Source organism: Anopheles ziemanni, chromosome 2 (genome assembly GCF_943734765.1).
Source record: "Anopheles ziemanni chromosome 2, idAnoZiCoDA_A2_x.2, whole genome shotgun sequence".
NCBI lineage: Eukaryota > Metazoa > Arthropoda > Insecta > Diptera > Culicidae > Anopheles > Anopheles ziemanni.
Window position 1 is genome coordinate 44,833,908 of NC_080705.1, and position 25,897 is coordinate 44,859,804.

Genomic DNA, 25,897 nt, shown 5'->3' on the forward strand with positions numbered 1-25,897 from the left:
AAACTAGAGATAAACAATAGAGGAAAAAAATTGCCACAAAATTAAACAATAAACCTTTTTAGTTTAGTATGATACATATACACATACGTGAAGCTATAGGAACAGTTTCCGAAAACTGTTTTATAAGTAGAAGTTCGCGGTCGTCTTACTTGTTGAACGTTACTTTGCACGTTTGATGCCTTTCGGTACTGAATTAACTTAATATTTAAATGCTTTGGGTTTTGATAATTTTACCCATTTGATTATTCTTTGTTAAGTGCAGAGGACTCGAGGCTCTGCCTTAGTGATTCAGGAGAGTTAGAGTGCTGATTTTCTTCCCGCTTGTCGAAAGTGGATTTTCGTGGATATATTCGTCTAATCACCTTACCGTCTAATGCGATGTTGATAGTTGTGTGGAACGATATAATACATTTTCGCTGGCACATGGTCATAGTAAGTAAGCGTTACAAGTTATCGATTTGGCTCTAACGAAATACTAGCCACAATGCGAATGCTGCTGTCCGTATTGTTTTACTATAGCGGAATGTATGTCTAGTGTCGTGTTCTGTTAGGAGCAGGTAATTTGTATGCGGCTTACTTTGTACCTCCCAGAAGTATGTTATCGCTATGTCTCGTCGTGCTGATTCATAGCTGGTGCACTGGCGATCACAAAGCAATACCATACGCTGCAGTTCTGGTTATTTGAGACGCACAGTTTACTTTATAAATTATGTACATATCTGTTAATTAGAGTAGCGCAAAACATTGATGAGAAGAGCGTGCGGTAGAAGACAGAGGAGTAGTCCCTGGTGCATTTTGTAGAATCGGAGTATTAGATCGACCATGAAGACTGTCGAAAAGGATGAAGAACGAAATTGGGACAGTGACAAGATCTTGTTGATATTGCACCCGAAAGTGTCCGGTACACATCGGCATCCGGCAATATTGTATCTAGCAATCGGTGACTAAGGTGGAAAGTAATGCTATTCCTGACTTTTGTGCAAATGAGCGTATTTCGAGCAGGAAATACAGTATTTTTTCCAGAGCAGGACACTAAATACGCCCTGCTTGTCGCGAAAAACCAGTGTAAATATTTACATTCGCAAAATGTGCTTACGATTTAGGTGAGCGGAGTGCTTCGATGCGAATTTTTACAAAGATACAATAAACAAATGTGATCAGCGAAACGTGTCTAATCAGCGTTTGCATGTTGTGTTCGATATGTTCGAAATAATAGTTTTCGCCATGCTATTCCGCCCATACACAACTTAGTTAGTTTGACTTTATGAAACGACAAACCATGGTATGCGTTCTACTTAAGCACCACACGAATGCAACGACTCCATTGGTCCTTGGGTGCGCGTGTACGTGTACGAAATGCAATACAAATATGCAATGTGCTTAACAATATAATGTGGTAACTTTAGAGCAAACTTTGGGGCAAACTGTTCGAATTGTCTTTTGCAGTTTCCCTCGTCAAAGTAACGTTTCATTTCGGTAAGTAAGGTTTCTGGAAACGCGTTGTTATATAGATGCTACCTCAAATACACATTATCTCCTTGCTTGCTATACCAATGCACATGAGAGCGGTACTGTACTCGGTATCGATTCTATTATTGTCTATTGCGCTTATGTTCAATTATCTTTTTATTTTTACGCGTATTTAACCATGCGCCCCCCTAAGTAAAGTAGTACTTTATTAATGTACTGTAAATGTTTTATCAGCGTGTGTAAGTCGCTAGCTTCCTACCTATCACTGAAGGTGGCGGTTTCGCAACGATAATAAACTGAGAAAATCGAGTGTCTTAAACTGGATTACCGTTAGGATTAAAATACTGTTTTTGTTTCTCGACCAAAACGCTACAAGTGATCGTCGATACCCATTCCGATTTGCATATCTTAAATAAGTCTGAAAGGCGTCTACAATTATTCGTAAATCCTAATGGTATGTGTATGACCCAGGGTGAGTATTTCACTTTTTAACGCAATCTAACAACCGCAAACCATCAGGGAAATAACGAAGCTATCGATAAAACATTGGTGCATGAAACAATTAACTGAATTTTTGTAAATCTTTTTTACACGTACTTCTGTGGCAGCGATTGTTCATTCTTTATGAGTGTATTTTTTAGTATATGTATATGTATATATATATGTGTATAAGTATAAGTTCACGGCCTCCATCCATCATTTGTGTTTAATTTGTGTTTTGGATTAACAAATCCACCATGGGTTTGTTGTACGACTGTACAAGGGACATTATTATTGCTTATTGATAAGGTTTGTTTCATGTAAACGAATGCTTGTGCTACTCGTTTATGATTCGCTGTCCTTGCTCGACTCTTCCCTAGCCGCCAAACGGTCCCACATTTTAGGGACAAAAGCTAAGGGCTTCATAAATAAGATGAACGAGATACGGTTTACATATAGTTGAACACACCGCATAAAAATCGGTGATGTTTTTTTTAATATCTCCCCATGCATTTGGTAGCAAGCAACGTCCGTTGTTTTGTTTTGTTTGGTTGTATTCATTTCGTATAACATCGAGAGATAGTAGCCGTGAGTAAGTATATCGTTTCAAGGAGCTGTAAATGAAAAAGTCCTGCCGAATCAATCTGGACCTATGACTAATTATACTTTAGAAGTTGTACTGTGCCTGCAATACTTTGGATTCCACCACTGTCCATCGTGTCAGCACCTGATGCCAACACTAGACAACCGCTGTTCCGCTGGACGCATGCAAATGACTTCGTACTGTTGCTGTACGGGGTGTATTGCATGTTTGAGGCTTCTTAGAAGAAGCTCTTCAGGAACCCAGCAGGTCCCGCATCCTGTGGCTGTGCTTGTGCTGTTTTTAGTTTTGCTTGAGCATTTTTTAAGGCTCTGAAAAGGAAAGGAAGACGAATAACAAAGATAAAGCTCAACGTTCACTGACCTAAGGGGACAGATTTTGGGGCGCGTGTACATACTGCTGCAAATCCATGATTGTTTTCTCCTTTTGGTTCTGCTCCTCCTGCGTCATTTGTACCAACTGCAGCAGTCGTTCGGTTTCCGCTGCAGAACGCTTGGCTTCTTCACGGGCCTCGCCCAGTTCCTTGGATGCTCTGTAATGTAAAATAAAAGATGTAATGCCTTTCGAGAGTCTCATAGTGTACGTGCAATCTCCGAGTAAATCCGTCGGAACTCAGGACGTGCACATGTCTTGAGCAACACTTGGCCAAACATACTTGTCAAGCATCTGTTGTGTTTCTGTTAACTGTTTGTTCAATTCTCCTGCAGCAGCAGCAGTTCCTCCAGCCTGAAACAAGTGCAACCGTCACAAACATTAGCCCCCGTGTGACACATTGATTCGGTAATGATGGAGTCGTACCTTTTGCAGTGATTTTTCTAGTTGGTCCATTTGCTCCTTGCGTTTCTTGAGCTGCTTATCGAACTCGATAAGATTTTTCTCCTTGTCCTCCAGCTCTTTGCGCTTGTTCTCGATCACCTTGCGCTGATCCTCGAATGTTTTTCTTTCGCTCTCCAGCAGACGGGTCGCATCTTCGATTTGTTTCATTTGCGCTTCGAGTTGCTTACGCTCAGCTTCGCTGACACCGGCATTCTGAGCCACCTTCTGGTTGGCAGCCTGGGTGGCTTGCTGTAATTGTTGCTGCAATTGCTGAATTTGCTGCTGCAGCTGGCCCAATTGCTGCTGGTGCTGTTGAGCTTTCTTGGTAGATTCTTGAGCTTCGGTCTGAAACGTGGCCAAGGGAAGAAAATGTACACCGAATGACGCATCATGAAAATAGTAGAACACAGAGCATAGCATAACGAGAAGATACCTGGCTCTTTTCGAGTTCTTGTACCAACAACTCAAGCTGATTCTGGAATTGGTCACGCTGTGTTACTGCCGTTTTTAGATCTTCCTGGAGTTTTTCCAACTCCTTTTTGTTCGCAGGAGATTGCTGCTGCTGTTGTTGTTGTTGCTGTTGTTGTGTTGATTGTTGTTGCATTTGTTTCTGCATATTGGTCATTTGTAGAAGCTGTTGTTTTAGTTGTTGTTCCATCACCTATGATTTAGGAGAAATCTCATTAACATAACGGCAGTTGGAATAATGTTATGTCAAATGTAAATAAAATATAATATAATTAAAAATGAACCGCGATGAAATGGCGTGCGACACCAGATCAGTTCGGCTTAAGTCGTTTGTTACTCTCGTTTTTAATAGCAGTAAGTCAAACTAAATTTTACAAAATTAACTACGTTTTAAAGCGATGTATGATACTTTAAACGTATTATAAAAATATAACAAAAAGTAGCATAAGATATAAATAAAGTTGTAAGGGAGGTGTACTAATATCAAAAACAAAATTTAATTTTGTCACTAAGATTAACATTGATGATGATAATTGTTTTGGTGAATGTTGGCTTACAATTCAATGTGGGGCATTGTGACAACTGAGGAATTATTCAAGTGCTACACATTGTGGGATTTCTTTAAAAATCATCAATCTCAATAAACTAGAATAAATAGCTAGTTATGAAGTAGTACACCAAAAACCAAAAACGCCTAAAGATAATAAACAAATGAACTATACAACAGTCGTTTGAAAATTGAAACAAACTGTTGATATAGTATAAAAAAAATTGTACCGTAGATATTAGTTTAATCTCTGGTATTTCAATATTTGCATCCTGTAAGATCTTCATAAAATAACAGGCATTCCAGAGGACATTACCTGCATTCGCTTCTGAAGCTCAATGGCCGCCTTTTCAGCTTGGTCTGCGCGATTTTTCTCCTGCTCCACCACTTTTCTCCACTGTTCGAGCTCGTTATCCCCACGAGCGCCAGTTTCTTGGAGCATCTGTTTCAGTTTTGTCACCTCCTTCTTGTAGTTCTGTAGCTCCTGAGCTGTGGCCTGCGATTGCTGGGCCGATCCTTGCACGGCATTCGGCTGCTGTGGAGAGTTCTTGAGGCGCCGGTTCTCTTCGCATTGTCGCTGCAACTCTAGCTCGGCGGCGTTCAGTTCCTGCTGGAAACTCATCAGCATGTCCTGACTCTTCTCGAGCTGCATAACGAGCTGGTCGCGCTCGGCCATCAGCTGTTTGTTGTCGGCCTCCAGCTTCATTAAGCTCTGCTCGACGTGGTGATTGCTAGCGTGCTGCTGGTGGTGTTTTTCGTAGATTTTGGTCGACTGGCGCAGCGTTTCCTTCTCGGCCTCGGATTTTTCCAGCCGCTCCAGCACTCGCGTTAGCTCGGCGGACATGCGCTCAAACTCGATGCGCGTTGCCTCGTACACCTCCTGTTGTTTGGTAAGGTGCAGCTGTGCCTTTTCTAGTTCCTTGGCTAGACGACCGGCCTCCATTTCGGTGGCATCGCGGCTCTGCAAGGCCTTCTCGAGACGCTCGCGAAGTCGTTCGAGCTCGTTCTTGTCCGTCATGCTCAAGGTGCTGGCGGCGGCCAGTGCACCCGGGCTGATCGCCGATTGCGGGTTCTGGCGCAATCGCTCCACCTCCTTGATGAGCTTCTCGTGCTTGTCGCGGATCTTCTCGTACTCGATGTGTGCCCGTTCGGCATCCGCCCGTTGCTTCTCCTGGTTGGCGATCAGCTTGGTCACTTCGGCTCGGGCCAAATCAAGCTGCAGACTCGTCTCGTGGAGCTTCAGCTCCATCGTCTGACAATCGTTTTCGCGGGCATCAAACTTCTCCTTCATCTTGTCGAACGTTTCCTGCTCATACTGCGACTTGCCACGGAAGTTCTCGAGCTCCACGATCACTTTGTCGTACTTTTCGCGAAGTCGCTCGTTTTCGTCTTTCATGCGCCGCGCCTCACGTGAGAACGACTCATTCTCCTGCAGCCGCCGCAACTCGGCGGCCGTTTTTTCGTACCGCTCTCGCATTTTTTCGATCTCGAGACCGTAGCGCGCCACCTCCTCTTGGGCCGAGTCGAGCGAGGCCGTTTGTTTGGTGTAGAGGTTGTGTGAGCGGTCCAATTCGTAGGTGAGGCGCTCGATTTCGGTCTGCTGGTTTTCTCGCTCCGACTGTGCCCGTCGCAGATCGGTTTGGCACTTGTCTAACCGCTCGCGGATCATGTCAACGTCCTCCTTCGCCTTATCCTCCAGCTCCTTGGAGCGTCCGAGCTGCATGGCGGCGCGATCGCACGCTTCCTGGAGGCGCGTCGTTTCCTCCTGCAGCTTTCGCAAATCCTCGCGAGCCTTTGAGGCGGCTAGGGCGGACCTTTCGGCTTCCACCTCCAGCCGGTTCCGGTCTGCTTCGGCCGTGTCGACACGGGACTGTAGCCGGTATATTTCATTCTGAGCCCGATCGTACTTCTCGAGCATCTTCTCGAATTCCTTTGTGGACGTCTCCTTTTCATCGATCACCTTCTGGCTCGCGTACAGCGCCTTGTCCAGCTTTTCCTTCAGTATGTCAATCTCGGTGATCGCATCGTCCCGCTCCATCTGCAACTTTTGATGGATCTGGTGTGCTTTCTCCCATCGTTCTTTGACTACCTCAAGCTCCGTCTGGATAGCGTCTCGTTCGCGCTGGTACTTGAGAGCCGCACTCTGGACAGATTCCGACTTCTCCTTCAGCTTCTCGAGTTCGTCACACAGCACGTCGCGCTCCTTCTGTAGCCGCGCGACAGAGTTTTGCAGTTTGTCCGCCTTATCACGGTAGCGATCGAGATCCATTTGGGCTGCTTCCTTCTCCTTCTGGATGCGTGAGGACTGACCCAAGGATTTGTCAAGTTGCGACTGAATGTTTTCAAACTCGTAGTTGATCTTTTCTTTCTCCAGTTGTAGCTGTCGGGGTGGAAAATAAAAAAACAAAACGATAGGGTAATTATTGTACACTAACCAAAGCTAACTTCATCGAAGTGTTTATCCACTTACCCGACGCGTTTCGCCGGCACTCTTGTCCAGCTTCTCCTGGAGATGATCAATTTCATTTTGTGCCTTGTCTAGTGAGTTCTGTAACTTTTCTTGCGTCAGCTGAGATTTGCCGAGGGTTGCCTGGGTCCGCTCGAGCTCCTCACGTATCTTCTCCAGTTCGCCATAAGCCTGCATAGGTCAGATGATGTACAACAGTAAGAGACAAATCAATGACAATGATTTAATTTTCTCTGCACTGCATTGGACAGTCTATAGTGTAGCACTCTACCAAACCGAATGTGATCTCCTTGATGGCTTTCAAACGGTTGCCATTAATGAAAATAAGTGTATTCGGGAGGAGAATGGGAGCTCAATAGATGTTCGTTATGTAAGCTTGCAGAAAATCTGTTGTATGTGTGATAGGCATGTGTATTTTATATTTTTAAAACAGCTGTTTAAACACGCGCAATGTGTTGTGTGTGGGTGAATTTGAGTAACAGACTGGTTTGGTGGAAAGAAGTAGGAAATATAGAATATAGACTTTACACTACAAAGCGTAGAGTTATAGTATACTGTAGGAGCGATAGATGTTAGCTACCAATCATTCAATATTTACACACAGCCTTTTTATATTAGTTGTACTATGATAGGATACTTATATTTAGACACTTGTTACAAGTTTATATGTATATGCAGGTGTGTATACATTCACATCGTGGACTTGATAAGTAGTTAGCCGTTTTACATGCGGTAATAAGCTAGGCCAAGTGATGGAGTATTTAAAATCTGCCGGAATGCAGCGATAAAGTGTTTACGAATACGATTTGCATTTTACTAGTGCATAATTTACCTGACTCATTGGACATCATTGGATGGAAATGTAGTTGTAGGCTATGACTATGGTATCAGTGCATTAGTAATATTGCTTCTACTTGGATACTTAATGTAGTCCGAACTATAGATAACACTGTGCCCTAGTCATAATTGTTTTGAAAGAAGTCTAGCTTCATGAGGCTTGATTCAATGTATTTAGTCCGATACCCCTAAAGAACGTTGATCAGTGCAATGTTGCAATGCAAGAAGGCGTACCAGCTAACTACTTGTGCGTCCATTTTACCAATATTTTACGATTTTGCTTTCACTTTATACTTGGACACATTTGAATTATTTCTTCTATATTTGGCTCACGACACACATACGATCCACATTGGAGTAGATACCAAGAATACGGGGGTGGTAGTAGGAGGGCTTATCAATAGTGTGGACAACATGATGATTACGCTAGTAGGTATGGTGAAGGTGATCTACAATGCAATCTTCCACATTTGCTGGTGCCATAGATATATAAATCGCGAGCGTCAGTCGTTTACCTACCTGAGAACACTAGAGTGGGGGTGTGTAAGTGGGTTTGCTTCGTTCAAGAAGGTGTTGTTGAGAATGAGTTTATAATGTATTTTGTTAAGATTTTGTCAGTTTCAAACGATTGCGATACCTGAAGGAACAGGAAAAGCTCGCTCGAGGACGAATCAGAATATGATCCACCCAGCAACGAGTCGCTTTAGCCAGTATGTGATGAGGTTGGTAATGAACATACATGGTTGGCAGTGTTTTATCGGTCTATTTGCGTCCATATTTCGTGAAAGATTACATTTACAATTTTCATCCCAATCTCCACTCACAGCATATGCATTTATTTTCATTAGCCACGTGGCAAGTTGATCGACATCTAATGTTCGCTACATTATCAGCCGTGTGTGTACAGTGTGTCGTGAATAGGATAGAAGGATGTAGAAAATCAAAGTAAAGAAACAGGAAATTACCTTATCTCTTTCACTAACAATTCGTTGTATGCCAGCCTGGCCTCTTTCCATTTCCTGTTTCAAGCTTTCCTGTTCCCCTTGTGCGTTTTCAAGCTTAGCCTTGAGCCTATAGACTTCGCCTTGGCTCTTCTCTAATTTCTCTTGCAACGCGGCCGCCTCCGCTCTTGATCGTTCGGCGTCGGTCTATGTGATAAAATTGGCATTTGTTTCGGGATTGGCACATGATGTAAGGACGGCATGGTTGCGTCACAGAGTTTTTTTATGAAAAGGAGACGAGAGAAAGAATGATGAAATGGAAAAAGAAAGAAGGGAAATCATATTAAAACAAATGAAAAGAAGTTTAGAAACGCAAGCGATGTATCTAGCAATACTAGGAAAAGATATTTCATTGAATCAAAAGGTAAAACAAATACAAAATACAGAGGCTTAGCAGTAGTAATTATCTAGGATAAAAAAAACTTCGCAGATAAACATAGAAAAATCTTTAAAAATATCATTAATGCATGATACTGGTATAAGAGTAGCATTAGGATCGAGTTCCAGTAGGAACAAAGTTGAATAAGGAAGGTGTAAGAAACGAAAGCTCAACAGAACATTCCTAACAATCAAAAAATATGTGTGTCCGTTTGTGAATGAAAAATTGAATGGTACTGTTGTTGCTGATAAATGATTAGGCTATGTTGCTACGAGTTTATACCGATTGTGGCTCGTTGCGAATTTGCAAAACTTTTGTTTGTTCTCTCAATATATGTGTACAAATTATATTGAAGTGAAGGAGCACCCATCATACTCCTCAAAAATGGAACAGAAAGCTGATTCTTCACATTTTTTCCAAGCGTTAGTTCTAATATCACTTTCAATGTAAAAATTTAAGTTTGCCTAATGCGTGTTGCATAATACTTAATACAAGGTTGTTTTGGGTTAGTCAGTTGCAAAAACTATGCTGCAGGTGTAAGGGAGAGCTTTTGGTTTGAAAAGTCGATAAATGCGAGCAAAATGTAACGAGTGTGTGCACGAATGTTTTAGTGGACTGAAATTATACATAATTGAAATCTATCGTTTACTGTTGCAGCAAATCAAACAATTACCGTTAAATATATTAGTAAAAGTCTAATAAGAAGAAGTTGAGCTCAAAGAACGAACGTGGAGTTAGAAATACGTTAAAAATGAATTAAATATTGTTGGCATTGTTTGAAATTTAAATCAAAATCAATTATTAAGTGACAAAAGAGCAAGATTGTGTAAAAAATTGCTACTCACAAAATCGTGTACCGTATGTTCCTATAAAACGTTGGTGAACGGATTATCAGTGATTGTGTTAACTGATGTGTGATGTTTAACGTAAAACAGTCTGACCAATGGCATGATGATAGCTTCTATAAATTTAAATGGGTTGAGTTTGTAGAGAATGCACCACGTTCCGCTGGCCTTATTTCAATAATACAGTAATTATCAAAGATAACGTAGACTAATAAGCAAAATCTGCCGCATTGCATTCCGTACATACGTCTGGTCGGGGCAATTAAGCTGTACCCTTCTTAGTTATGACAAAAAGTGCAGAGTGGGGTTGGTAGGTGTCATTTTTTTAATTTTATGTGTGATTAAATTTCCAAAATATTTATAAAATTTTATTTTATTAAAGGAAATGAATGATGGAAAAAAGTTATAAATGTAATGAACGTCTTCGATTGCAAAAGAAATTAGAAATCTTATGCAAACCAAATTGACAACCTGCTCCACATACAAAGCGTCTTAAATTCATAACATGCACAAGTCCCAGTTACACTGAAGCATGTTTTTTACAATACAAACATGTAGCAAAACAATGACGAGACAGGACAGTCCCAAACAAATGTACTGAAATAAAAAGGAATACAAGGCAATACGGTTCACTACAGCAACTACGCCTTTTCCAGTCAAATACAAAGGATCCATACACCAGAAGCGAGACAAAATGTGACACTTAGACGATACACGAACACGAGGGACAGACAACGCTGAGGGACATTGCGAGAAAACATAAGAAAGTTGTCCAAAAATTGAAGACGCTATGGATATATTCATATGATATTTAATTCAAATAACAAACACAAGCAGCTGAGCGTCACCGATCAATAAATCGCTTGTAATAAACATAACAATTCACGTATCAAACATGATAAAAAAGAACTAAATAATTTCTTCTAGGTTTGGTGTTCATCAAACATTGTACTGTTGTTGTGTGAATCAATTTCTTTAAACGAATTACACGAACGAGTTTGGATTTCATGACTGATGGTTCTTTTATATCTCAAATAATATTTAGACTTTTCCTAGGCTGGACAAATTGTATTAATGTGTTTCGGGATTCTCCATCGTGTTTTATTGACATAAAGAAGGAATAAAGGTGAACACGTATGGTTTGTTTGCTCAACTAAATAATCATAAACTCATACTATTTGGAAAGTTCTCAAAACGATACAGTATTTGAAAAGAAAAGATACAAAGCTATGGCCGAAAACTTTCTTATAGAAAACGATATGATGTATTGATAGATCGATGTAAATAATCCAAAACCAATGGCTGAGAAGTAAACTATCCGTAGCATCGAAAATGCGCAGAAAGTGTTTCTGTCTTACTTGCGTAACTCGAAGCTCCGCCTGTGTACGCCGTAGTTCGTTGGTAGTTTTATCCGCCCGTTCCTGAGCACGATCTAGTTCCTGGGACGTGGTGAGTGTTGATCTACCAAATGTTGTCTGCGAAAAGAGGTAACAGAAAAAGAGTCATGCGGTGTACATTCACAGATCATTCCTCAGTTTTATTAATTAAATCTACCGCATGTTTTTTGTGTTAGTTAAAGAATTCGACAGCCGAGCGGTAGCGCCGGTTAGAAAATCGGCCCATGAGCGCCGGGGCTCACCACCTCGACGGCGTGGGTTCGAATCCCAACCGAGACCGGACCCTCCCCTGTACGAGAGGACTGACTATCAACGAACAACAGGGAAACAAGTCTCGTAAGCCCTTAATGGGCAGGCATGACCAAAAGGTCGTTACGCCAAGAAGAAGATGATAAGTTCTTAAAATTTCAATAGTGCTACTATCATTGATATTAAAATCTCTAAATGTGATGATTCTAATACAGAAAGAATAATAAAGCACCTTAAGGGGTCCGCGACAGCCGAGCGGTAGGGCTGGTTAGAAAATCGCCCCATGAGCGCCGGGGCTCACCGCCTCAACAGCGTGGGGGAATCCCAACCGAGACCGGGCCCTCCCCTGTACGAGAGGACTAATAGTCCACGTAAATACGGATATATCCACGTACTCAAAGGGAAAAAGTCTTGTAAGCCCTTCATAGGGCAGGCATGACTAACAAGGTCGTTACGCCAATAAGAAGAAGTGTTAGGAACGCGTTACGTTACTAACGCCAGTCGTCAGAATCTTCTCAGAACAGATAACCCGAGCCGATAACGTCAACACCAAAAAGGGGAACTTCAGCGATCAGCTGACCGATCGCCGATCGATGACCCCTGAGATCGGCCATCGCCTCCGGGACATGTTATAAATAGGGGAAGTCGGGGCAAAAGTCGCCAGTCGCGAATAAATTGTACGGAAATAAAGGCAAAATTTTTGGTCAGCTCCAGTAAGCGCACCCATAAATCCTTTTAAGCTTCGTTTTATTCGCGCGCTAAAGCATCTTAATCTACTGAAATGAAATTATTAGGCTATTTGCAGTACAAAAGCACGCCGTTATAATAATAAATAAAATCAAATCAATCAAATCAAAATTGGGGGTCCGCGACAGCCGAGCGGTAGCGCCGGTTAGAAAATCGGCCCATGAGCGCCGGGGCTCACCACCTCGACGGCGTGGGTTCGAATCCCAACCGAGACCGGACCCTCCCTCCTGTACGAGAGGACTGACTATCCACGTACAACAGGGAAACAAGTCTCGTAAGCCCTTAACGGGCAGGCATGATCAAGAGGTCGTTACACCAAGAAGAAGAAAATCAAATCAATATCTAATCAAAATCAAATCAATTAATATTTATGATCCAATCAATTTGAAATAATAAAATTTGAAGATCCTTGACTTTATCTTTGGAATGGCAACACAAAAGCGGCTATGACCCGGAATAACCCCACACTCAAGAGCTGTCTCAAGCTGACAAGAGGCATGTACGCACTGAACAGGGAAGCTTAGTAGCCTCCATAAAAAAATGGTATATAACAAAGAGATCAGCCATGCTATCTTTCCTCACCAAGATTACACATTTCACCTACCTGTGATCGCTCCAGCTCGTTACGAAGTCTCTCGTTTTCCAACTCCAGTCTAGATATTCGCTGTTTCGCATGCTCCCAGTCGGCACCGCTGCGGCCAACATCGGTTGCAGCCTTATCCAGTTCCGCCTTCGATTTGCCAAGCTCACTCTGGGAGCTTTCCAGCTTAGCTTCCAAGCGGTCCTTCTCTGCCAGCGCGCGATGTAGGCGGGTAGTAAGTTTCTCCACTTCGCTATCTAGTGAGTGCAGCTTCATTTTGAATTCGGCCAGCTCCCGCTCGTGCAACTCTCGCTCTTCCTTCTTCTCCGCTTCTGCTCGGTCGCGTTGGTCACGCAGTTGCTGCATCTGTTTCTCCTTATCGCCAATCGCTTCTTCCAGGCTTGTCAGGGCACCCTCAGAACTGCAATGGTGGGCTTGCATAGCGCTAAGCCGCGCCCGTGCCATGTCAACTTGGTTGTCCTTTTCCTTCAGGAGATCCTCCAGATTGTCGATCTATAAACACGTGATATTTAGTTTAAGTATGGTTTTCTGACGGTGATCTTTCGTTCAACGGATTGTGGATGTACCTTCCTTTGCAGAACGTTTATTTTTCTGTCTTTAATGTCCATATGCTCCTTCAGCTCAGCCAGCTCCGTGTGAAGACGGTTCTTTTCCTGGACAGTGTGCATGGTGCCTTGGGTCTTCTTTTCAATCATTCTATTCTTTTCCTCCAATCTGTTCCGTAGTTCTTCCACCTAGAAACATAGGACATCCGGTACTATTAAAGCTTATGTAATAAAGTTATTTAAAAAAACATGACCCTCCTTAGTAGTCAAACTCCTAAGTTTGAAAGACTCTAAAAAATAAAAAAAAATATTTTCCATCTACTACATATTTTAGCTTTTTTTTATGTACGGAGTTCGGTGTACACTAAAAACTCGACCAATACTGAACCGTCACTTCTGAAACTTTTCACACATTAAGTTTAAGTACTGCAGATGTTGTTGAAGGTTTGTTTGATCACTATTTTTTGATTAATCTACTACATATTTTAGCTTTTTTTTATGTATGGAGTTCGGTGTACACTAAAAACTCGACCAATACTGAACCGTCACTTCTGAAACTTTTCACACATTAAGATTAAGTACTGCAGATGTTGTTGAAGGTTTGTTTGATCACTATTTTTTGATTAAATTATCTATTTATTTTTTACAATTTAAACTCAGTTTTACTAACACAAACAAAACAAGCATGTAAACAAATGTCAAGGTGTATCCAACATAGCTACCCTAAGGTTTATACATCACGGGGAAAATCATGAAATTTCGTACATTTAAATATGCCGTTATTTTAACTAATAAATTAATTCAAACTTTCAAGTAAAGAGTAAAATCATAAATCTTTTCTCAACCTTTTCTTCACCGAGCAACGCCGGGGCGTCAAGCTAGTCTCAAATAAAGGTGTTTCAATACAACAAGTGATAGCAGTTCGCTAGGACATTGGTACTTAATACTCACATCCGACTGCAACATATTGTAGTGTTCTTCTTTGGCGCAAAGTGACTCTTTAAGAACGGCAATATGCCGTTGATAATCCTGAAATATATATAAAAAAATCGATTAACAAGTTTTAGATGCTTTCTTAATGTGATCACCGGTACCTGATGTTGTTCCTCGAGGGTTTTCATCTTTGCTGCCATGGCCATAATCTCCTGGTCACGGCGGGTAATTTCCAAACGGAAATCATCAAGCTTCAAATACAAACACAATGATAGTGGAGCATTAGAAAACAACAACCGTTTTTTGTATGACACATGGTTATCAATGCGCAAACCAAACGAATATTACGTGGTACTGAAGAGTATTGTTGTTGCAAAGAGTATGTCTGTGTATGTGCCAGCCTGTTGTGAGGAGTGGCGTTTATGGAGTAAGTCGGATATATATGACCGTACGCTGTCAAGCAAGAAACAAACTTCATTCGATCGTGGCTATAAAGACGAAGTATATGATTGCTAAAGTGTTTTTTTTAAAGTCTGGTGGTAAGGTTAGTGTTTCGCTCTTTACTTTTGACATAATTCGGCTTTATTTGTCATAATACTTTCGTACTGATTCTAGTAACAACATTAGACTACAAAACTAACTGAACGAAACCAAGCAGTAACAAAGTACAGTGTTTCGTTTGATACTGGTAAAGATTAACCTTACAAGTAGAACTATGGTTTACCAACTCGTTTTAAACATTTTCACATTGCAAAGGTGTTGGTACCGGCTAGCTCGTCGTTCGTTAAATATCGCTTCTCGTTTTCGTTCGTTTACTATCGTTTTTGCTTTTCCTTTGAACTCTGTTTTCAAACGTATTCTTAAAAGTAGTTATATAAATTTGTAACCCGTGGCAACATTTTATAAACAGAACGAACCATCAATTGATACCAAACATGGTCAATTTCTTAATTCTTTGCAACAGCTTTGACGATGTTCTTATATGACTTTTTCTTTTAATAAATAACAAATAAGTACCTTAAAATACGGAAGGGCAAACCTAACAGGAGATGCGCAAATAATGTATAATACAAGAATCTTAGATACCTTGCCTTTATCACCTAACGTTGAAATCGTTTTCACATTATCTTTTTTATCGTCTAAAAGTGAAAGACCTGTTACTACAACGGGTTAAATATTATTAAAATTCGATAAATCTTCTTGGTGGGAGATAAATTTTACAACAGCGAACTACAGTGCACGAAGGTTAAAGTGCATAAAATCGAATCTATAAGGTTCGTCATCTCACTAGAGTTACTATCTAACAGGTCGATACATTATCATATCATAACTTTGTAGCACATTTGTTGTAGTTTTCAATATCCTTCGATTCTATTGTATAGTTGGCGCGTCAGAGTTCTATAGCCTACAAGATTTTTTCCAATTATGGATACGGTAGCACAATGTCACATATCTCTTCCGTTGTTTCGAGTATTTTTCGTTGTTTGTTCTGATTTTTACAGTATAAAAAATCTAATCGTCAACAGAATCGTTTATATCAATACTCGCGTTCTTTCTTTGTAGCGTCGATGCATTAGCTTTTGTTCGAGTTCACTACTTAGGATACATTTTTGTTGGGCACCATTCTTAATTGACGTTGATGCATTTAATTGATTGTATTTACATTTTGTTTGGTGTTATAAACACATTGCTGTATGTGTGAGTGTGCTTTATAAGGTTTTTCGTTATCTTTTATTTGCGATGTCGATACTGATAGTTGCAAAGTATTGTACACAACGTAAGTTGGCTCGATTTAATGGTTTATGAGGAAAGGTTTATTATAATTTCAAAAATTTTATTCGTCCCCTTGGGGAGGGAAACAGGGGAATTCTTTTTTATAGCTTAGGTATTTTCCTAATATAACCTTTCTTACTCTCATATGCTGGAACAAAAACTTGTGTACTTCAGGACGCAGTGACCCAATATTGTACCTTGCGTTCAGTATCACTATTTTAATCAACTATACCGTTTGACACAAACTACCTACGCTATGTATTTTATTATTATTGACCATTAGATGGAAGATAGAAAGTGAGAATGAATTTGCCAGGACATCGACAACCTTTCGTATAACGTTTTTGGTTAAGCTTTATTTCAATAACATAATGTTAAATAGTAAATAAGCAGAACAGCAGTAACAGAATAAGCTGCTGTGTAGCAAAGTGCAGTATAAAGCAAGGGATTTAAAATTCTTTAATCATACAATGAGTCATAAAGGAGTAGTACACTTATCATTTTACTTAAAACGGCGAGTTTGGCTGGCAGTTTGGCAGTCTTAGATAAATATGTATTCTAATTAAGCACGTAGTAAATATTTCTCATCGACTATGCATTTTCCTCCGCACGTCGCCTGACGTACATGTTTGTGTGGGTGTTGTGTAAGTATGATGGGTAAAAGGTTTGTGCCTAGGGAAAGGTTAACCTTAGGAGGTAGGCATAATGGTAAACACCGATACGGGCTATTCATACGATTTTGAAGCACACGAACGAACACTGTAGTGGTTTGACACAACGAAAGCAAAAAGGGAAGTAAAATAATAATCAAGGAAACGAAAATAAAACTACAAATCCCCAAGATCTGGATAGCATTGAACGTGAACGTATTAAATTGCCAAAAAAAGGAAAAGAAATGAAACAAAAACAAACACATATGACATATTTGTTTCTACATAAATGCCGTAAGCGGTTGAGGTGAGTGATACGTAAGGTTGATGTGTTATTTTCGACCAAAATGTGTCTTTCGATTGGCCCGCGACCCAAAGCACCGTATCACAGCTACCCGGACTACTCTCTAACGCACGAAGCGGCGTTCTATGGCGTTCACGCTTACGAATCAATGGACAAGGTGTCGACATCGAACTTGAAACTTACTTGACGCTTCATGTCGCTGGCTCTACTGTACTCTAGGTCTAACTTGGAATATGGCGCATGGTACGAAGGGTACTTGAACAAGGCGCTACTAGCTTGATCGTGCGTCGTGTAGCAGGTCGGATAGTCGACCGATGGGTAGCGAGCCGCTGCCGCCGCTGGCTGATGATGTTGATGGTCGTAATGGTAGGCAGAGGTGGTGGAGGAAGGTAGATTGGTCAGGGAGCGAGTGATAGTCGGATTGGAGGCGTAATGCTGGGCGAGCAGGCTCCGCGTCTGCGCCAGCACGCTGTGCGGCTGAGCCGAGAAGAACGGGTTCGTCGTACCAGCAGCCGCCGTGTGATTACTATAGATTGGTTTCGAGAGCAGATAGTCGGATGACGGTCGGTAGTATCCGGTGGTTGATGACTGTGACGCGTGCTGATGGTATTGGTGATGGTGTTGCGCCGACTGCTGCGATAGCGGCGGCTGCTGAAGGTGGTGTTGGTAGTAGGAGAGATTGGTGGAAGTATTGCTAAGTGGATTGGCTAAGTGTGGGCTGCTGGCGGTGGTTGGATACGAACAGACTAAACCCGTAGCTGCCGTCCGGTCCATTGGCATCGAAGGTGACGGATCGAGCAAGCTGCCTATGCCCGAGATGGAGAGCGACGATGTGGGCGGCTGATTGGCGACGGCCGACTGTGCAAAGAGCGAAGAGGCAGTAGAAGGCAGACCGGCGACCGCGGCCGTTGACAAAGAGCTAGTGGCCGTCTGGTGCGGTTGCGGCGGCTGCGGCTGTGCTGCTGGGTGCTGATAACGCATGTTCAAAATATTGGACGATCGCGACAACGACTTGGTGGTTTCGTTAAGCAAATTGGTCAGATTGGCCGACTGAGTATAAAGATTGGCCGCGTTCTCGGACAGATTGCAGTAGTCAGCCATGGAGGGCAGCGGAACACCGCCGCCAATGCTATAGCGCCTGGCTGGCAATCGTCCGGAGCGGCCGTCCAGTAGCAGCGCGGACACTGGCGCGGTGTGGTAGCTTGAGCTATAGAGCGGCGGCTGGCCCTGGTAAAAACTGCTACGCATTAAATCAGGTGTGGTAGTGGTGCAGTTGTTGCAATCAAACATCTGAAAATGGCCATTTGAAAAAGAGAGGAGAGAAGACAACACTGGATGTTGGTTCGGTTCTGTTTAGCGGTTGGCGGTTGGTTTGGTTTTGGTTCAATTTGAGTGTTTTAATTGTTTTATTTTTTTATCTTTAGGAAAGCCGGCTGCTGTCACTGCGTTTTAAATACGCGGTAGCGGTCGCTGCTGAAACATTCTATGTCTGATCATCATACTATGCAGCCTGCAAGATCCGCGTCATGGTGGATAATGCCAGGAGGGAACAGTTGCATGAATATGTCACACGATGAAATCATAATTTTATGCTCTACAACGCAACAAAAACGAATAAAAACCGAATGAACTATTATTTTAACCGAGTTTTAATTACTAGATGAATAATTTGTATAATTTAAACAGCTCTCATTTTCTTCGTTTGGATCAGTATTCTAATTAAGATAAATATGGAACTAACACGAATTATAAGCAAACTAAATGATCTTGCCTCGAAATAATTGATCTGAAGTTTTTTTTTGTTACACATTTTGCCTTGCTTACATGATATTTTTTCGGAATACTTTACGGATGGGCCCCCGAAATATCATTCTTTACACCATTGAAACCTCTGCGTATCGGATGGATTTACAGAAGTACCGTTTTCTATTAGATTCGATAGGTTAAATTTTACTTTCCGCCCTCGAAATTGTTTATTTCGCACATCATCTCATTTTCTGTACAATTTCTTCCACTACCACAAGGGTCTGCGTAAATGGCGGCGTATCATGATGACTATGTTCCATCGATACTGTCTATTTATGCCATGCGTTTCTCGTACTTTTGGAGCCATCATTGCCGTTCAGCTTCGTCAAAAATCGCATTTGTTTTGACGAAAGAATTATTTTTGTTTGTTTATGATCATCGTCATCATCCGCTCAACTGTTTGCTTACTTTTCTACTTATTCTTTCTTATTGCAGATTTAGTTTATGCCAGACTTGTTTAGTTTTCATGTATCCACTATTCCATTATTATAATCTGCGTCGTTCTGTTCAAACTATAATTTATCTCGATTTCACTAAGATTTTGCTCTCTGTATAGTGTGCTACTAGTTTTGATCCGATAGTTTTGTTTGCTCTTACTAAACAGACAGCATTTGTATTTTAGTATATTACTTTACTTCTTCTTTTCGTCTTAGTAGTGAATCGAATCAGAGCAGGAGAGCCAGCGAACGACAGCATACGATCATATTGTTTGACACAAAACAACCCTCGCATACACCCGCATCACCCACGTCAACTCAAACACACATCCGAATGCATACATACACACTCTCGACGCCACATTCACACATACATTATAGGTGTGCACATACGTACTCTTTCTCGCGACTATGAGAATTGTGTAGGTGAAAGAAGTATCGAATGAGTTTTGTGAATTCAACAAAGGCAGAACGACAGAAGTACAGGAAGTTTTAAAATGCAACCGTTTCAGGATGTTTTGTATCCTGCAGTGACAAAAAACAGAAAATTGAAATAAAGCCTTAACCCAAAAACCTCTCCTATGGGAAACATTAGTTATCCCAAATTAAACAAGAAGTGGCAATTAAGGGAACTTTGGAAGAGAAATGTTTGATAAGGAAAAGTTTACCAAACTAACACTATACTTAACCAAGGAAAAACATGTAGAAAATTAAAATAAGTAATCATAACGAAAAAAATAACATAGCAAAAACATGTGTTGACTTAGAAACATGAAGAATTTGGCTGTTTGATTTGGAAACATGAAGAAACATTGACAAAATGTTAGTGGAAATAAGAATGGCTAACATAAAAAGATCAACATAAAACGATAATTTACTAAACACGCGGTAAAGGGCTTAATTTATAATTAATAAAACAAACAGAAAGAGAAAGCGAGAGACAAAGAGAGATAGAGAGAGAAAGAGAGAAAGAGAGAAAGAGAAAGAGGGAAGCAGAGAAACGGATACAACTAGCCGTCCCACGTGTGTGGGTGTATGATCGCTAGCGTAGTTGCTTGTGCGAATGGTTGTTTTACAAAATAAGTCATCATAATTCTTTCGCCAAACAGGTACGTAAGCAATAGAGATAGAAGTGTAGTGTATCGAAATGCATTTACAAACGTAACACTTGACAATTTAGATTGATACAAAAAGAAAAAGATTTAAATTCAACTTAAAAGAATATGTACAGGCTATTATGTATTATTTTGCAGTTGGTAACAAATGATGCAAGCATTCAGGTAATGTTTCGATGGCTAGGTACAACATTTTCAAAATAGAACTGGTTTACAACAACGTTTGCAAACTGCGTTAGTTCACTATGCGTTCACACCGTTGGTCCACTACGCGCACATTCAATAGATCGTTATATCAAAGAGTTACGTCAATTCGGTATATCACACCGAATTCATAGAAACATTGAGTGAGATTGATAAAGGCAAAACAATACGTTGACTCACCTGTTTCTGGGCCAAGGCTTGCATCTGTTGGAACATCTGTCTCTCCTCCTCTTTGCCTAGTAAATATTAAACAAAAAACTAAGTTAAAGCATCATCACACGTTGGGAAATTAAAATATCGCATAAAGCCATATGCTTTCATGGAACATGTGCGGAAAATGAGTATGTGTGACATCTCCCCCTCAAAGGTAGGATACTTACCCATTCCTTTGCTTTGTAGCATTTCTAGCAACTTTTTTATGCTTTCGTCGCGAGCTTGTAGTGTTTGCTTCTGGGTTTCTATCCGAAGTTCCAGTTCCTGGCAAAAATAAAAGACAATTGAAATGTACGACGCGTGGTGTTAAAAAGTGACTAAAGTTCATAACAATATCTTCCTTGTTTCCGTTTGTTCTTTCTAGGAAAGATTTATTATGGATCGAAATGCCAGTGTTTTAGACTAATTTTTCCAGGCCCCTTAGTTCTATGGTCGAATTTGAAATTCTTGTTATGTGCAGGCCTTTTGGAAAATGTCCCCATACTTAGTTAACGCTATCGATCCTTTCATCAGACTCCAGTCAGACAGGCGAGCAGATGAGTATGTAATATGGCTCCAGTGATTTTTGCACCACTAAATATGTACCATCCATACATTCATGGATCCATCCAATATTCCATCCATGCTTCAACCCCTTGTCCATGGGATCCAATATCACGTACCATGGTGATGATACGAGCATCTCCTACGTGCATGTACAGAGTGGAATCCATTGCAGTATTTACTTGAAAAATTATATCAATTAGATTTGGGATTAAATATATGAAGCCTCTGTGAATTCAGGGTGAATTACGCATTTCTACCGATGCGAAATATTGTTATGAGAAGTCAGTTCTTTACTGACAAATTATGTCTGAAGTCATACTTTTCTTCATTGTTTTCATTCATTTACTAAACAATTTTACATTTTTAATTGAGTTTTTGAGTGAATAAAGTATATTTCATGAGATGATGTTGAAAAATTTTGTGAACGTTGCAGCTTTAGTATCTTTTTCTTTTTAATTGTTATAGTATAGGATGGTGTAATGGGTTTTCAAGTTACTAAACGATTAATAAAAATAGGTTTTCAAGAGCCCAGCAGAAATTGTTTGGTTAGTATAATGTGACCTACCTTAATGGTGTCCCGCAGTATCGAGATCTCCCTTTGAAGATGCTCATTTTCTGCATACAGGGCCTCCATCTGTTGCTGCATTTCGATGTTCGGCGCTCGCATCCGCAACCGCAGTTCTTCTTCGAGTTGGCGGACCAGCATCGCTTGTTTCTGATGGAAAAGGAAATTTCAGTTCGACGAATTAATCCACGGAAGAGCCACGCTAATCGAGCGCCGTTCGTACCTGGTTTTCACTGTTCAGCAACTTCAGTTGGTCGTTGATCAGGCTGTACTTGGCGCTTTCCTCCTTACGGAGTGCCCGCTCTTTTTTGAGCTCGGGAGACCAGAACGTCTTGATACTGTGCATGGAGCTGCCTAGCTTTTGATTGGTCAGCTCGAGTTCCTTCTTTAGATTACCCAGTTCTCGCTGCAGCTCGCCATTCTGCACCTGCAAATCGCCCAAGTAGCCTCGCTCGGGCATGGCTACAGCGTGAGATGGAAAGTCTGTTAACAAATCACGAGTTGCTCGTCTAGCGGGAATGGAAGGAGGCTCTGATGCTCACCTTGCCTAGGCGGTCGACCGTACAGCTCTTCCTCGAGATAGAGACCTCGTTCCAAGGACCGATCCCGGGATCGATCACGAGGCTCCCGGATGGGGATGAACTCACGATCGTGCGGATCAACTAGGCCTCTGTCCAGCGACTGGTAGCGAGTTCCTGCGGAGTGGGAAATCGCAAAGCTACAGTATGACACGAATTCGCTCGAAGGCGTTCACACTAGTCCAGGGCTACTTACGCAGTTGTTCGCGAGGATACTCCAAGGAGTGAGTCGGAGCTCGGGTGGCGCTCCTGCTGCGGTGGTGGCCGCCAGCAGGGCTTATGGGCTCGTCCATGTCCCGATAGTATGGACTCCCCATGGCTGTAAATGAATTGTGATGTGGATAAGACTTCCAACTGTAGGTCAACGGAGAGTTATTTCCGGAGCGCGATTGGCGTACTTTGTAGCCTATAAAAATGAGGAAAGGTGACGAGTGTGAGCTACGGATGAGACTACCGTGTAACGCAAACCAAAAAAGATGTCACAAAAAGAAGGAAAAAGGTAGTTTGAACGTTACGGAAAAAGAGCGCCCTCAAAGTGTAACAAGTAACAAAGTGACACAATCATATAACTATTCCGCCTTGACCTGTCCATTCCGTTGATGGCGCGGTCGTACACGGAATCTGAAATTCGTCAAAAAATCTACGTTAATGTGTCTGGCATGTTGATTCGTAATACAAAATATGGAGCAATTCTAGAAATTGATATAATAAAATTCGAAATGTCTTGACATGACAATAAACCAATAAATGCAAATATTGTAATAAATGCAAATATTGTTATTTTAAGAAAATAGAATGGTTGGGCACCAAATCTAGTCATTTATTTAACCGAGCTTTGCATTACTACAAAAAAGGTTCAGAAATGTAACAAACCATATGTTTATAAAACTTAAATCGAATGCATTCAATTACCATCATTTTAATTACTGGAACTCACTTCAGGGTAATGGAAAAAACTGAGCATTAGAAATTCCGCGTTCAGATTAAAGAATAACTGATTTTGTTGTCGGAAGGAAGCTAAATACAGCTCAAAAACATTCTTCTCTTTTTGCGTATATAGCACCAAAAGCAAGAAAGTTCATAGTTGCCATGACAAATGTGTGCGCCAGCGTTATTTCAAATTTGAGTTTGGTCATTAAGTGTGTGATGAGTGGTTATAGTCAAATTTCACAACAAACCATCTCTTACTAAATTATGACATTTTTCTTTTTAACTTTTTTTCTCGGTCTAGATTTCGATTGGAATTTGACGTGACGAAATAGACCCGAACTGGCAAAATGACTTGATTTAACTGTATGAGTACAAGCAGACCATAGCAACTCTGCATGGCACTATGAACTTCCATAATTTAAAATTTAACTGCTGGCAGCAATATCTTTGGTAAAGACAATGTGGTGTAAAATATGGTATCTTTCAAATGGCCAATTAGACACGAAAGAAGTTCACTGTACTGTCATAATTGTGCGAGAGTAGCAATAGCAGAACTTTACTAAAGATAGCAGAATTTACTTTACATAGCAACGAGCTATTGCAACACAAGTTTTCAACACTCGGGAGTTTTCGAATGAAATATGACGCATAGTGAAACATAGAGGTAAAGGTGTTGCCGTTATATCGAGAGAGAGAGAGAGTAAAGAGAGATATACAAATGAAATCACAATCAATGTAAGGCATAACGCTATTGTCTTCACCTAAAGGACTTCCTCGGGTTCCGTAGTCTCGTGAAGGCGACTTGTCAACGGTCGGCAGTTCAGTTAAGCGTCTCGATGGTCGACCGGGGCTTCTATTGCCAGTGCTTGGTAGTGTTTGACCTGTGCTGTAGACTTCGCGAGACATAATATGCCGCGAACGGTCCGCGGTCTACACGTGGTATTCTGGGGCTTGCAAGACGCTGTGCTAGTTTGGTTTTTGTTACTCTTTTGTATGGAATTGTTTAACGTGATGGTGAATTTTTGTGGTGACTGTGGTGGTAGTGAAGGTAGTGGTTGTGTCGTCGGAGTAGTTTCACATCATTGAAAATCGGTGCATATAAAGAAAAAAGCAACATAGACCGATGAGTAATAAAGAAATAGAGTACAGATGAGGGTGTAATGTTAGTGCAGGGATAGAGACGACAAGCAGAGACCCACAAAATAAAAAGTCCTCCAAATCAGTTGCATTTCTTTACTATTTTTTCCGAAAATTCCGACTTTAAACTTTGGCGAGTACCTAACCATAATATACACTTCATTGCTGCATAACATTACAGGATTTTCAATTCGGTGGTTTTAACAAGGTTTAACAATCAAGTTTATATCTGTTCAAGCTACATTTATTATCGCTTGAGGTTACAGTTCCATCAAAAGGATGCGAAGCTATCGGTCACTGCGATATTATCTATAATTATCTAGAAGAGTTAGCTTGTTAGCTAATCTTTCTTGATTTGATGAAGAATATATAAATTGCTCAAATGCTCTTACCACATTCATTCTCATTCTAATTGAATAAATAGTTGTGCTATAAACGGATATGTTACGTACTTGACAATCAGGCCATTATCCAGCTGTTATATGCTTCCAAAATGTTATAGGCTATGAATCGCAAGAGCAAGTTTATAATGGAATGGGAAAATATTTGTTCTTGGGAATAATTATCTATTGTTATATGAAGGACCAGGCAAGGTATTTTTAATATATTTTTTTAAAGAAAAATAAATTTACCTCTTCTTCAAAGTCAAAGATGTTCAGCAACTCATACTGAAATGTAAATTAAGGTACGTGCGAAAACGAAGTATCAAAATGACAATTTTTCTGCGGGTCACTGCAAGGATCTGAATTGCTATTTATAGAATGACCAAGTAGCGACCAACTGCAGCATAATTTTAGGATGTTTATAGGGCACTTGAAGACAAAATCATAACTTTTCTTGTAGCCTAGTGCTTAATGCAAATTCGAAGTCGTAAGCCAACTGGGCGATCCAATTTGAAGTAGAAACCATTCACTAACGCAAATGAAAGCTAATTCTGGTGATCTTGATATTCTAGTGATGGGCTGGTACAGCATGTGATGAAATTCAACGAGTGGTATAAACAACATCGATTCATCTACACCGGTACAGTATGTTTGGGAGGGGATTCTGGATAAAACTCACAACTTACCGTATGGGTGTTGATTCAGATTGAAGCGAATCACGATGGATTACCTGCTGAAACGCCGTTCCGGATGCTACATTTAGAAGATTTAGAAAGAACAGAAAGATTCAATTGAAATTTATTTTTCCGTGTCTTTCAAAGATTTTCAACAACACAAAAAATCTTGCCTACGCGGGGTTATCGTTACATTGAG

The 25,897-nt window shown here is 40.9% G+C and overlaps 1 protein-coding gene across 3 annotated transcripts; it reads right to left on the reverse strand.

Moving 5' to 3' along the window:
- Positions 1–2,731: 2,731 nt before the first annotated feature.
- LOC131282050 (trichohyalin) lies at positions 2,732–24,410 on the reverse strand. Of its 3 annotated transcripts, none has more exons than XM_058311438.1 (21): positions 24,266–24,410; positions 22,783–22,893; positions 22,539–22,691; positions 22,220–22,500; positions 21,997–22,146; positions 21,053–21,149; positions 20,853–20,908; positions 14,545–14,634; positions 14,402–14,479; positions 13,472–13,639; positions 12,909–13,397; positions 11,270–11,386; positions 8,652–8,834; positions 6,853–7,020; positions 6,604–6,762; positions 4,699–6,420; positions 3,801–4,028; positions 3,350–3,712; positions 3,207–3,277; positions 2,949–3,083; positions 2,732–2,862 (listed from the first exon to the last, which is right to left on the reverse strand). In XM_058311438.1, the coding sequence occupies exons 1-21, from the start codon at positions 24,408–24,410 to the stop codon at positions 2,772–2,774; spliced, it is 5,055 nt and encodes a 1,684-aa protein (XP_058167421.1). In that variant the 3' UTR covers positions 2,732–2,771. The 3 variants fall into 3 exon arrangements, with proteins under 3 accessions (XP_058167421.1, XP_058167418.1, XP_058167419.1); XM_058311435.1 differs by adding an exon at positions 12,719–12,723 and having other exon boundaries at positions 4,699–6,762; positions 12,887–13,397; XM_058311436.1 differs by having other exon boundaries at positions 4,699–6,762.
- Positions 24,411–25,897: the final 1,487 nt, after the last annotated feature.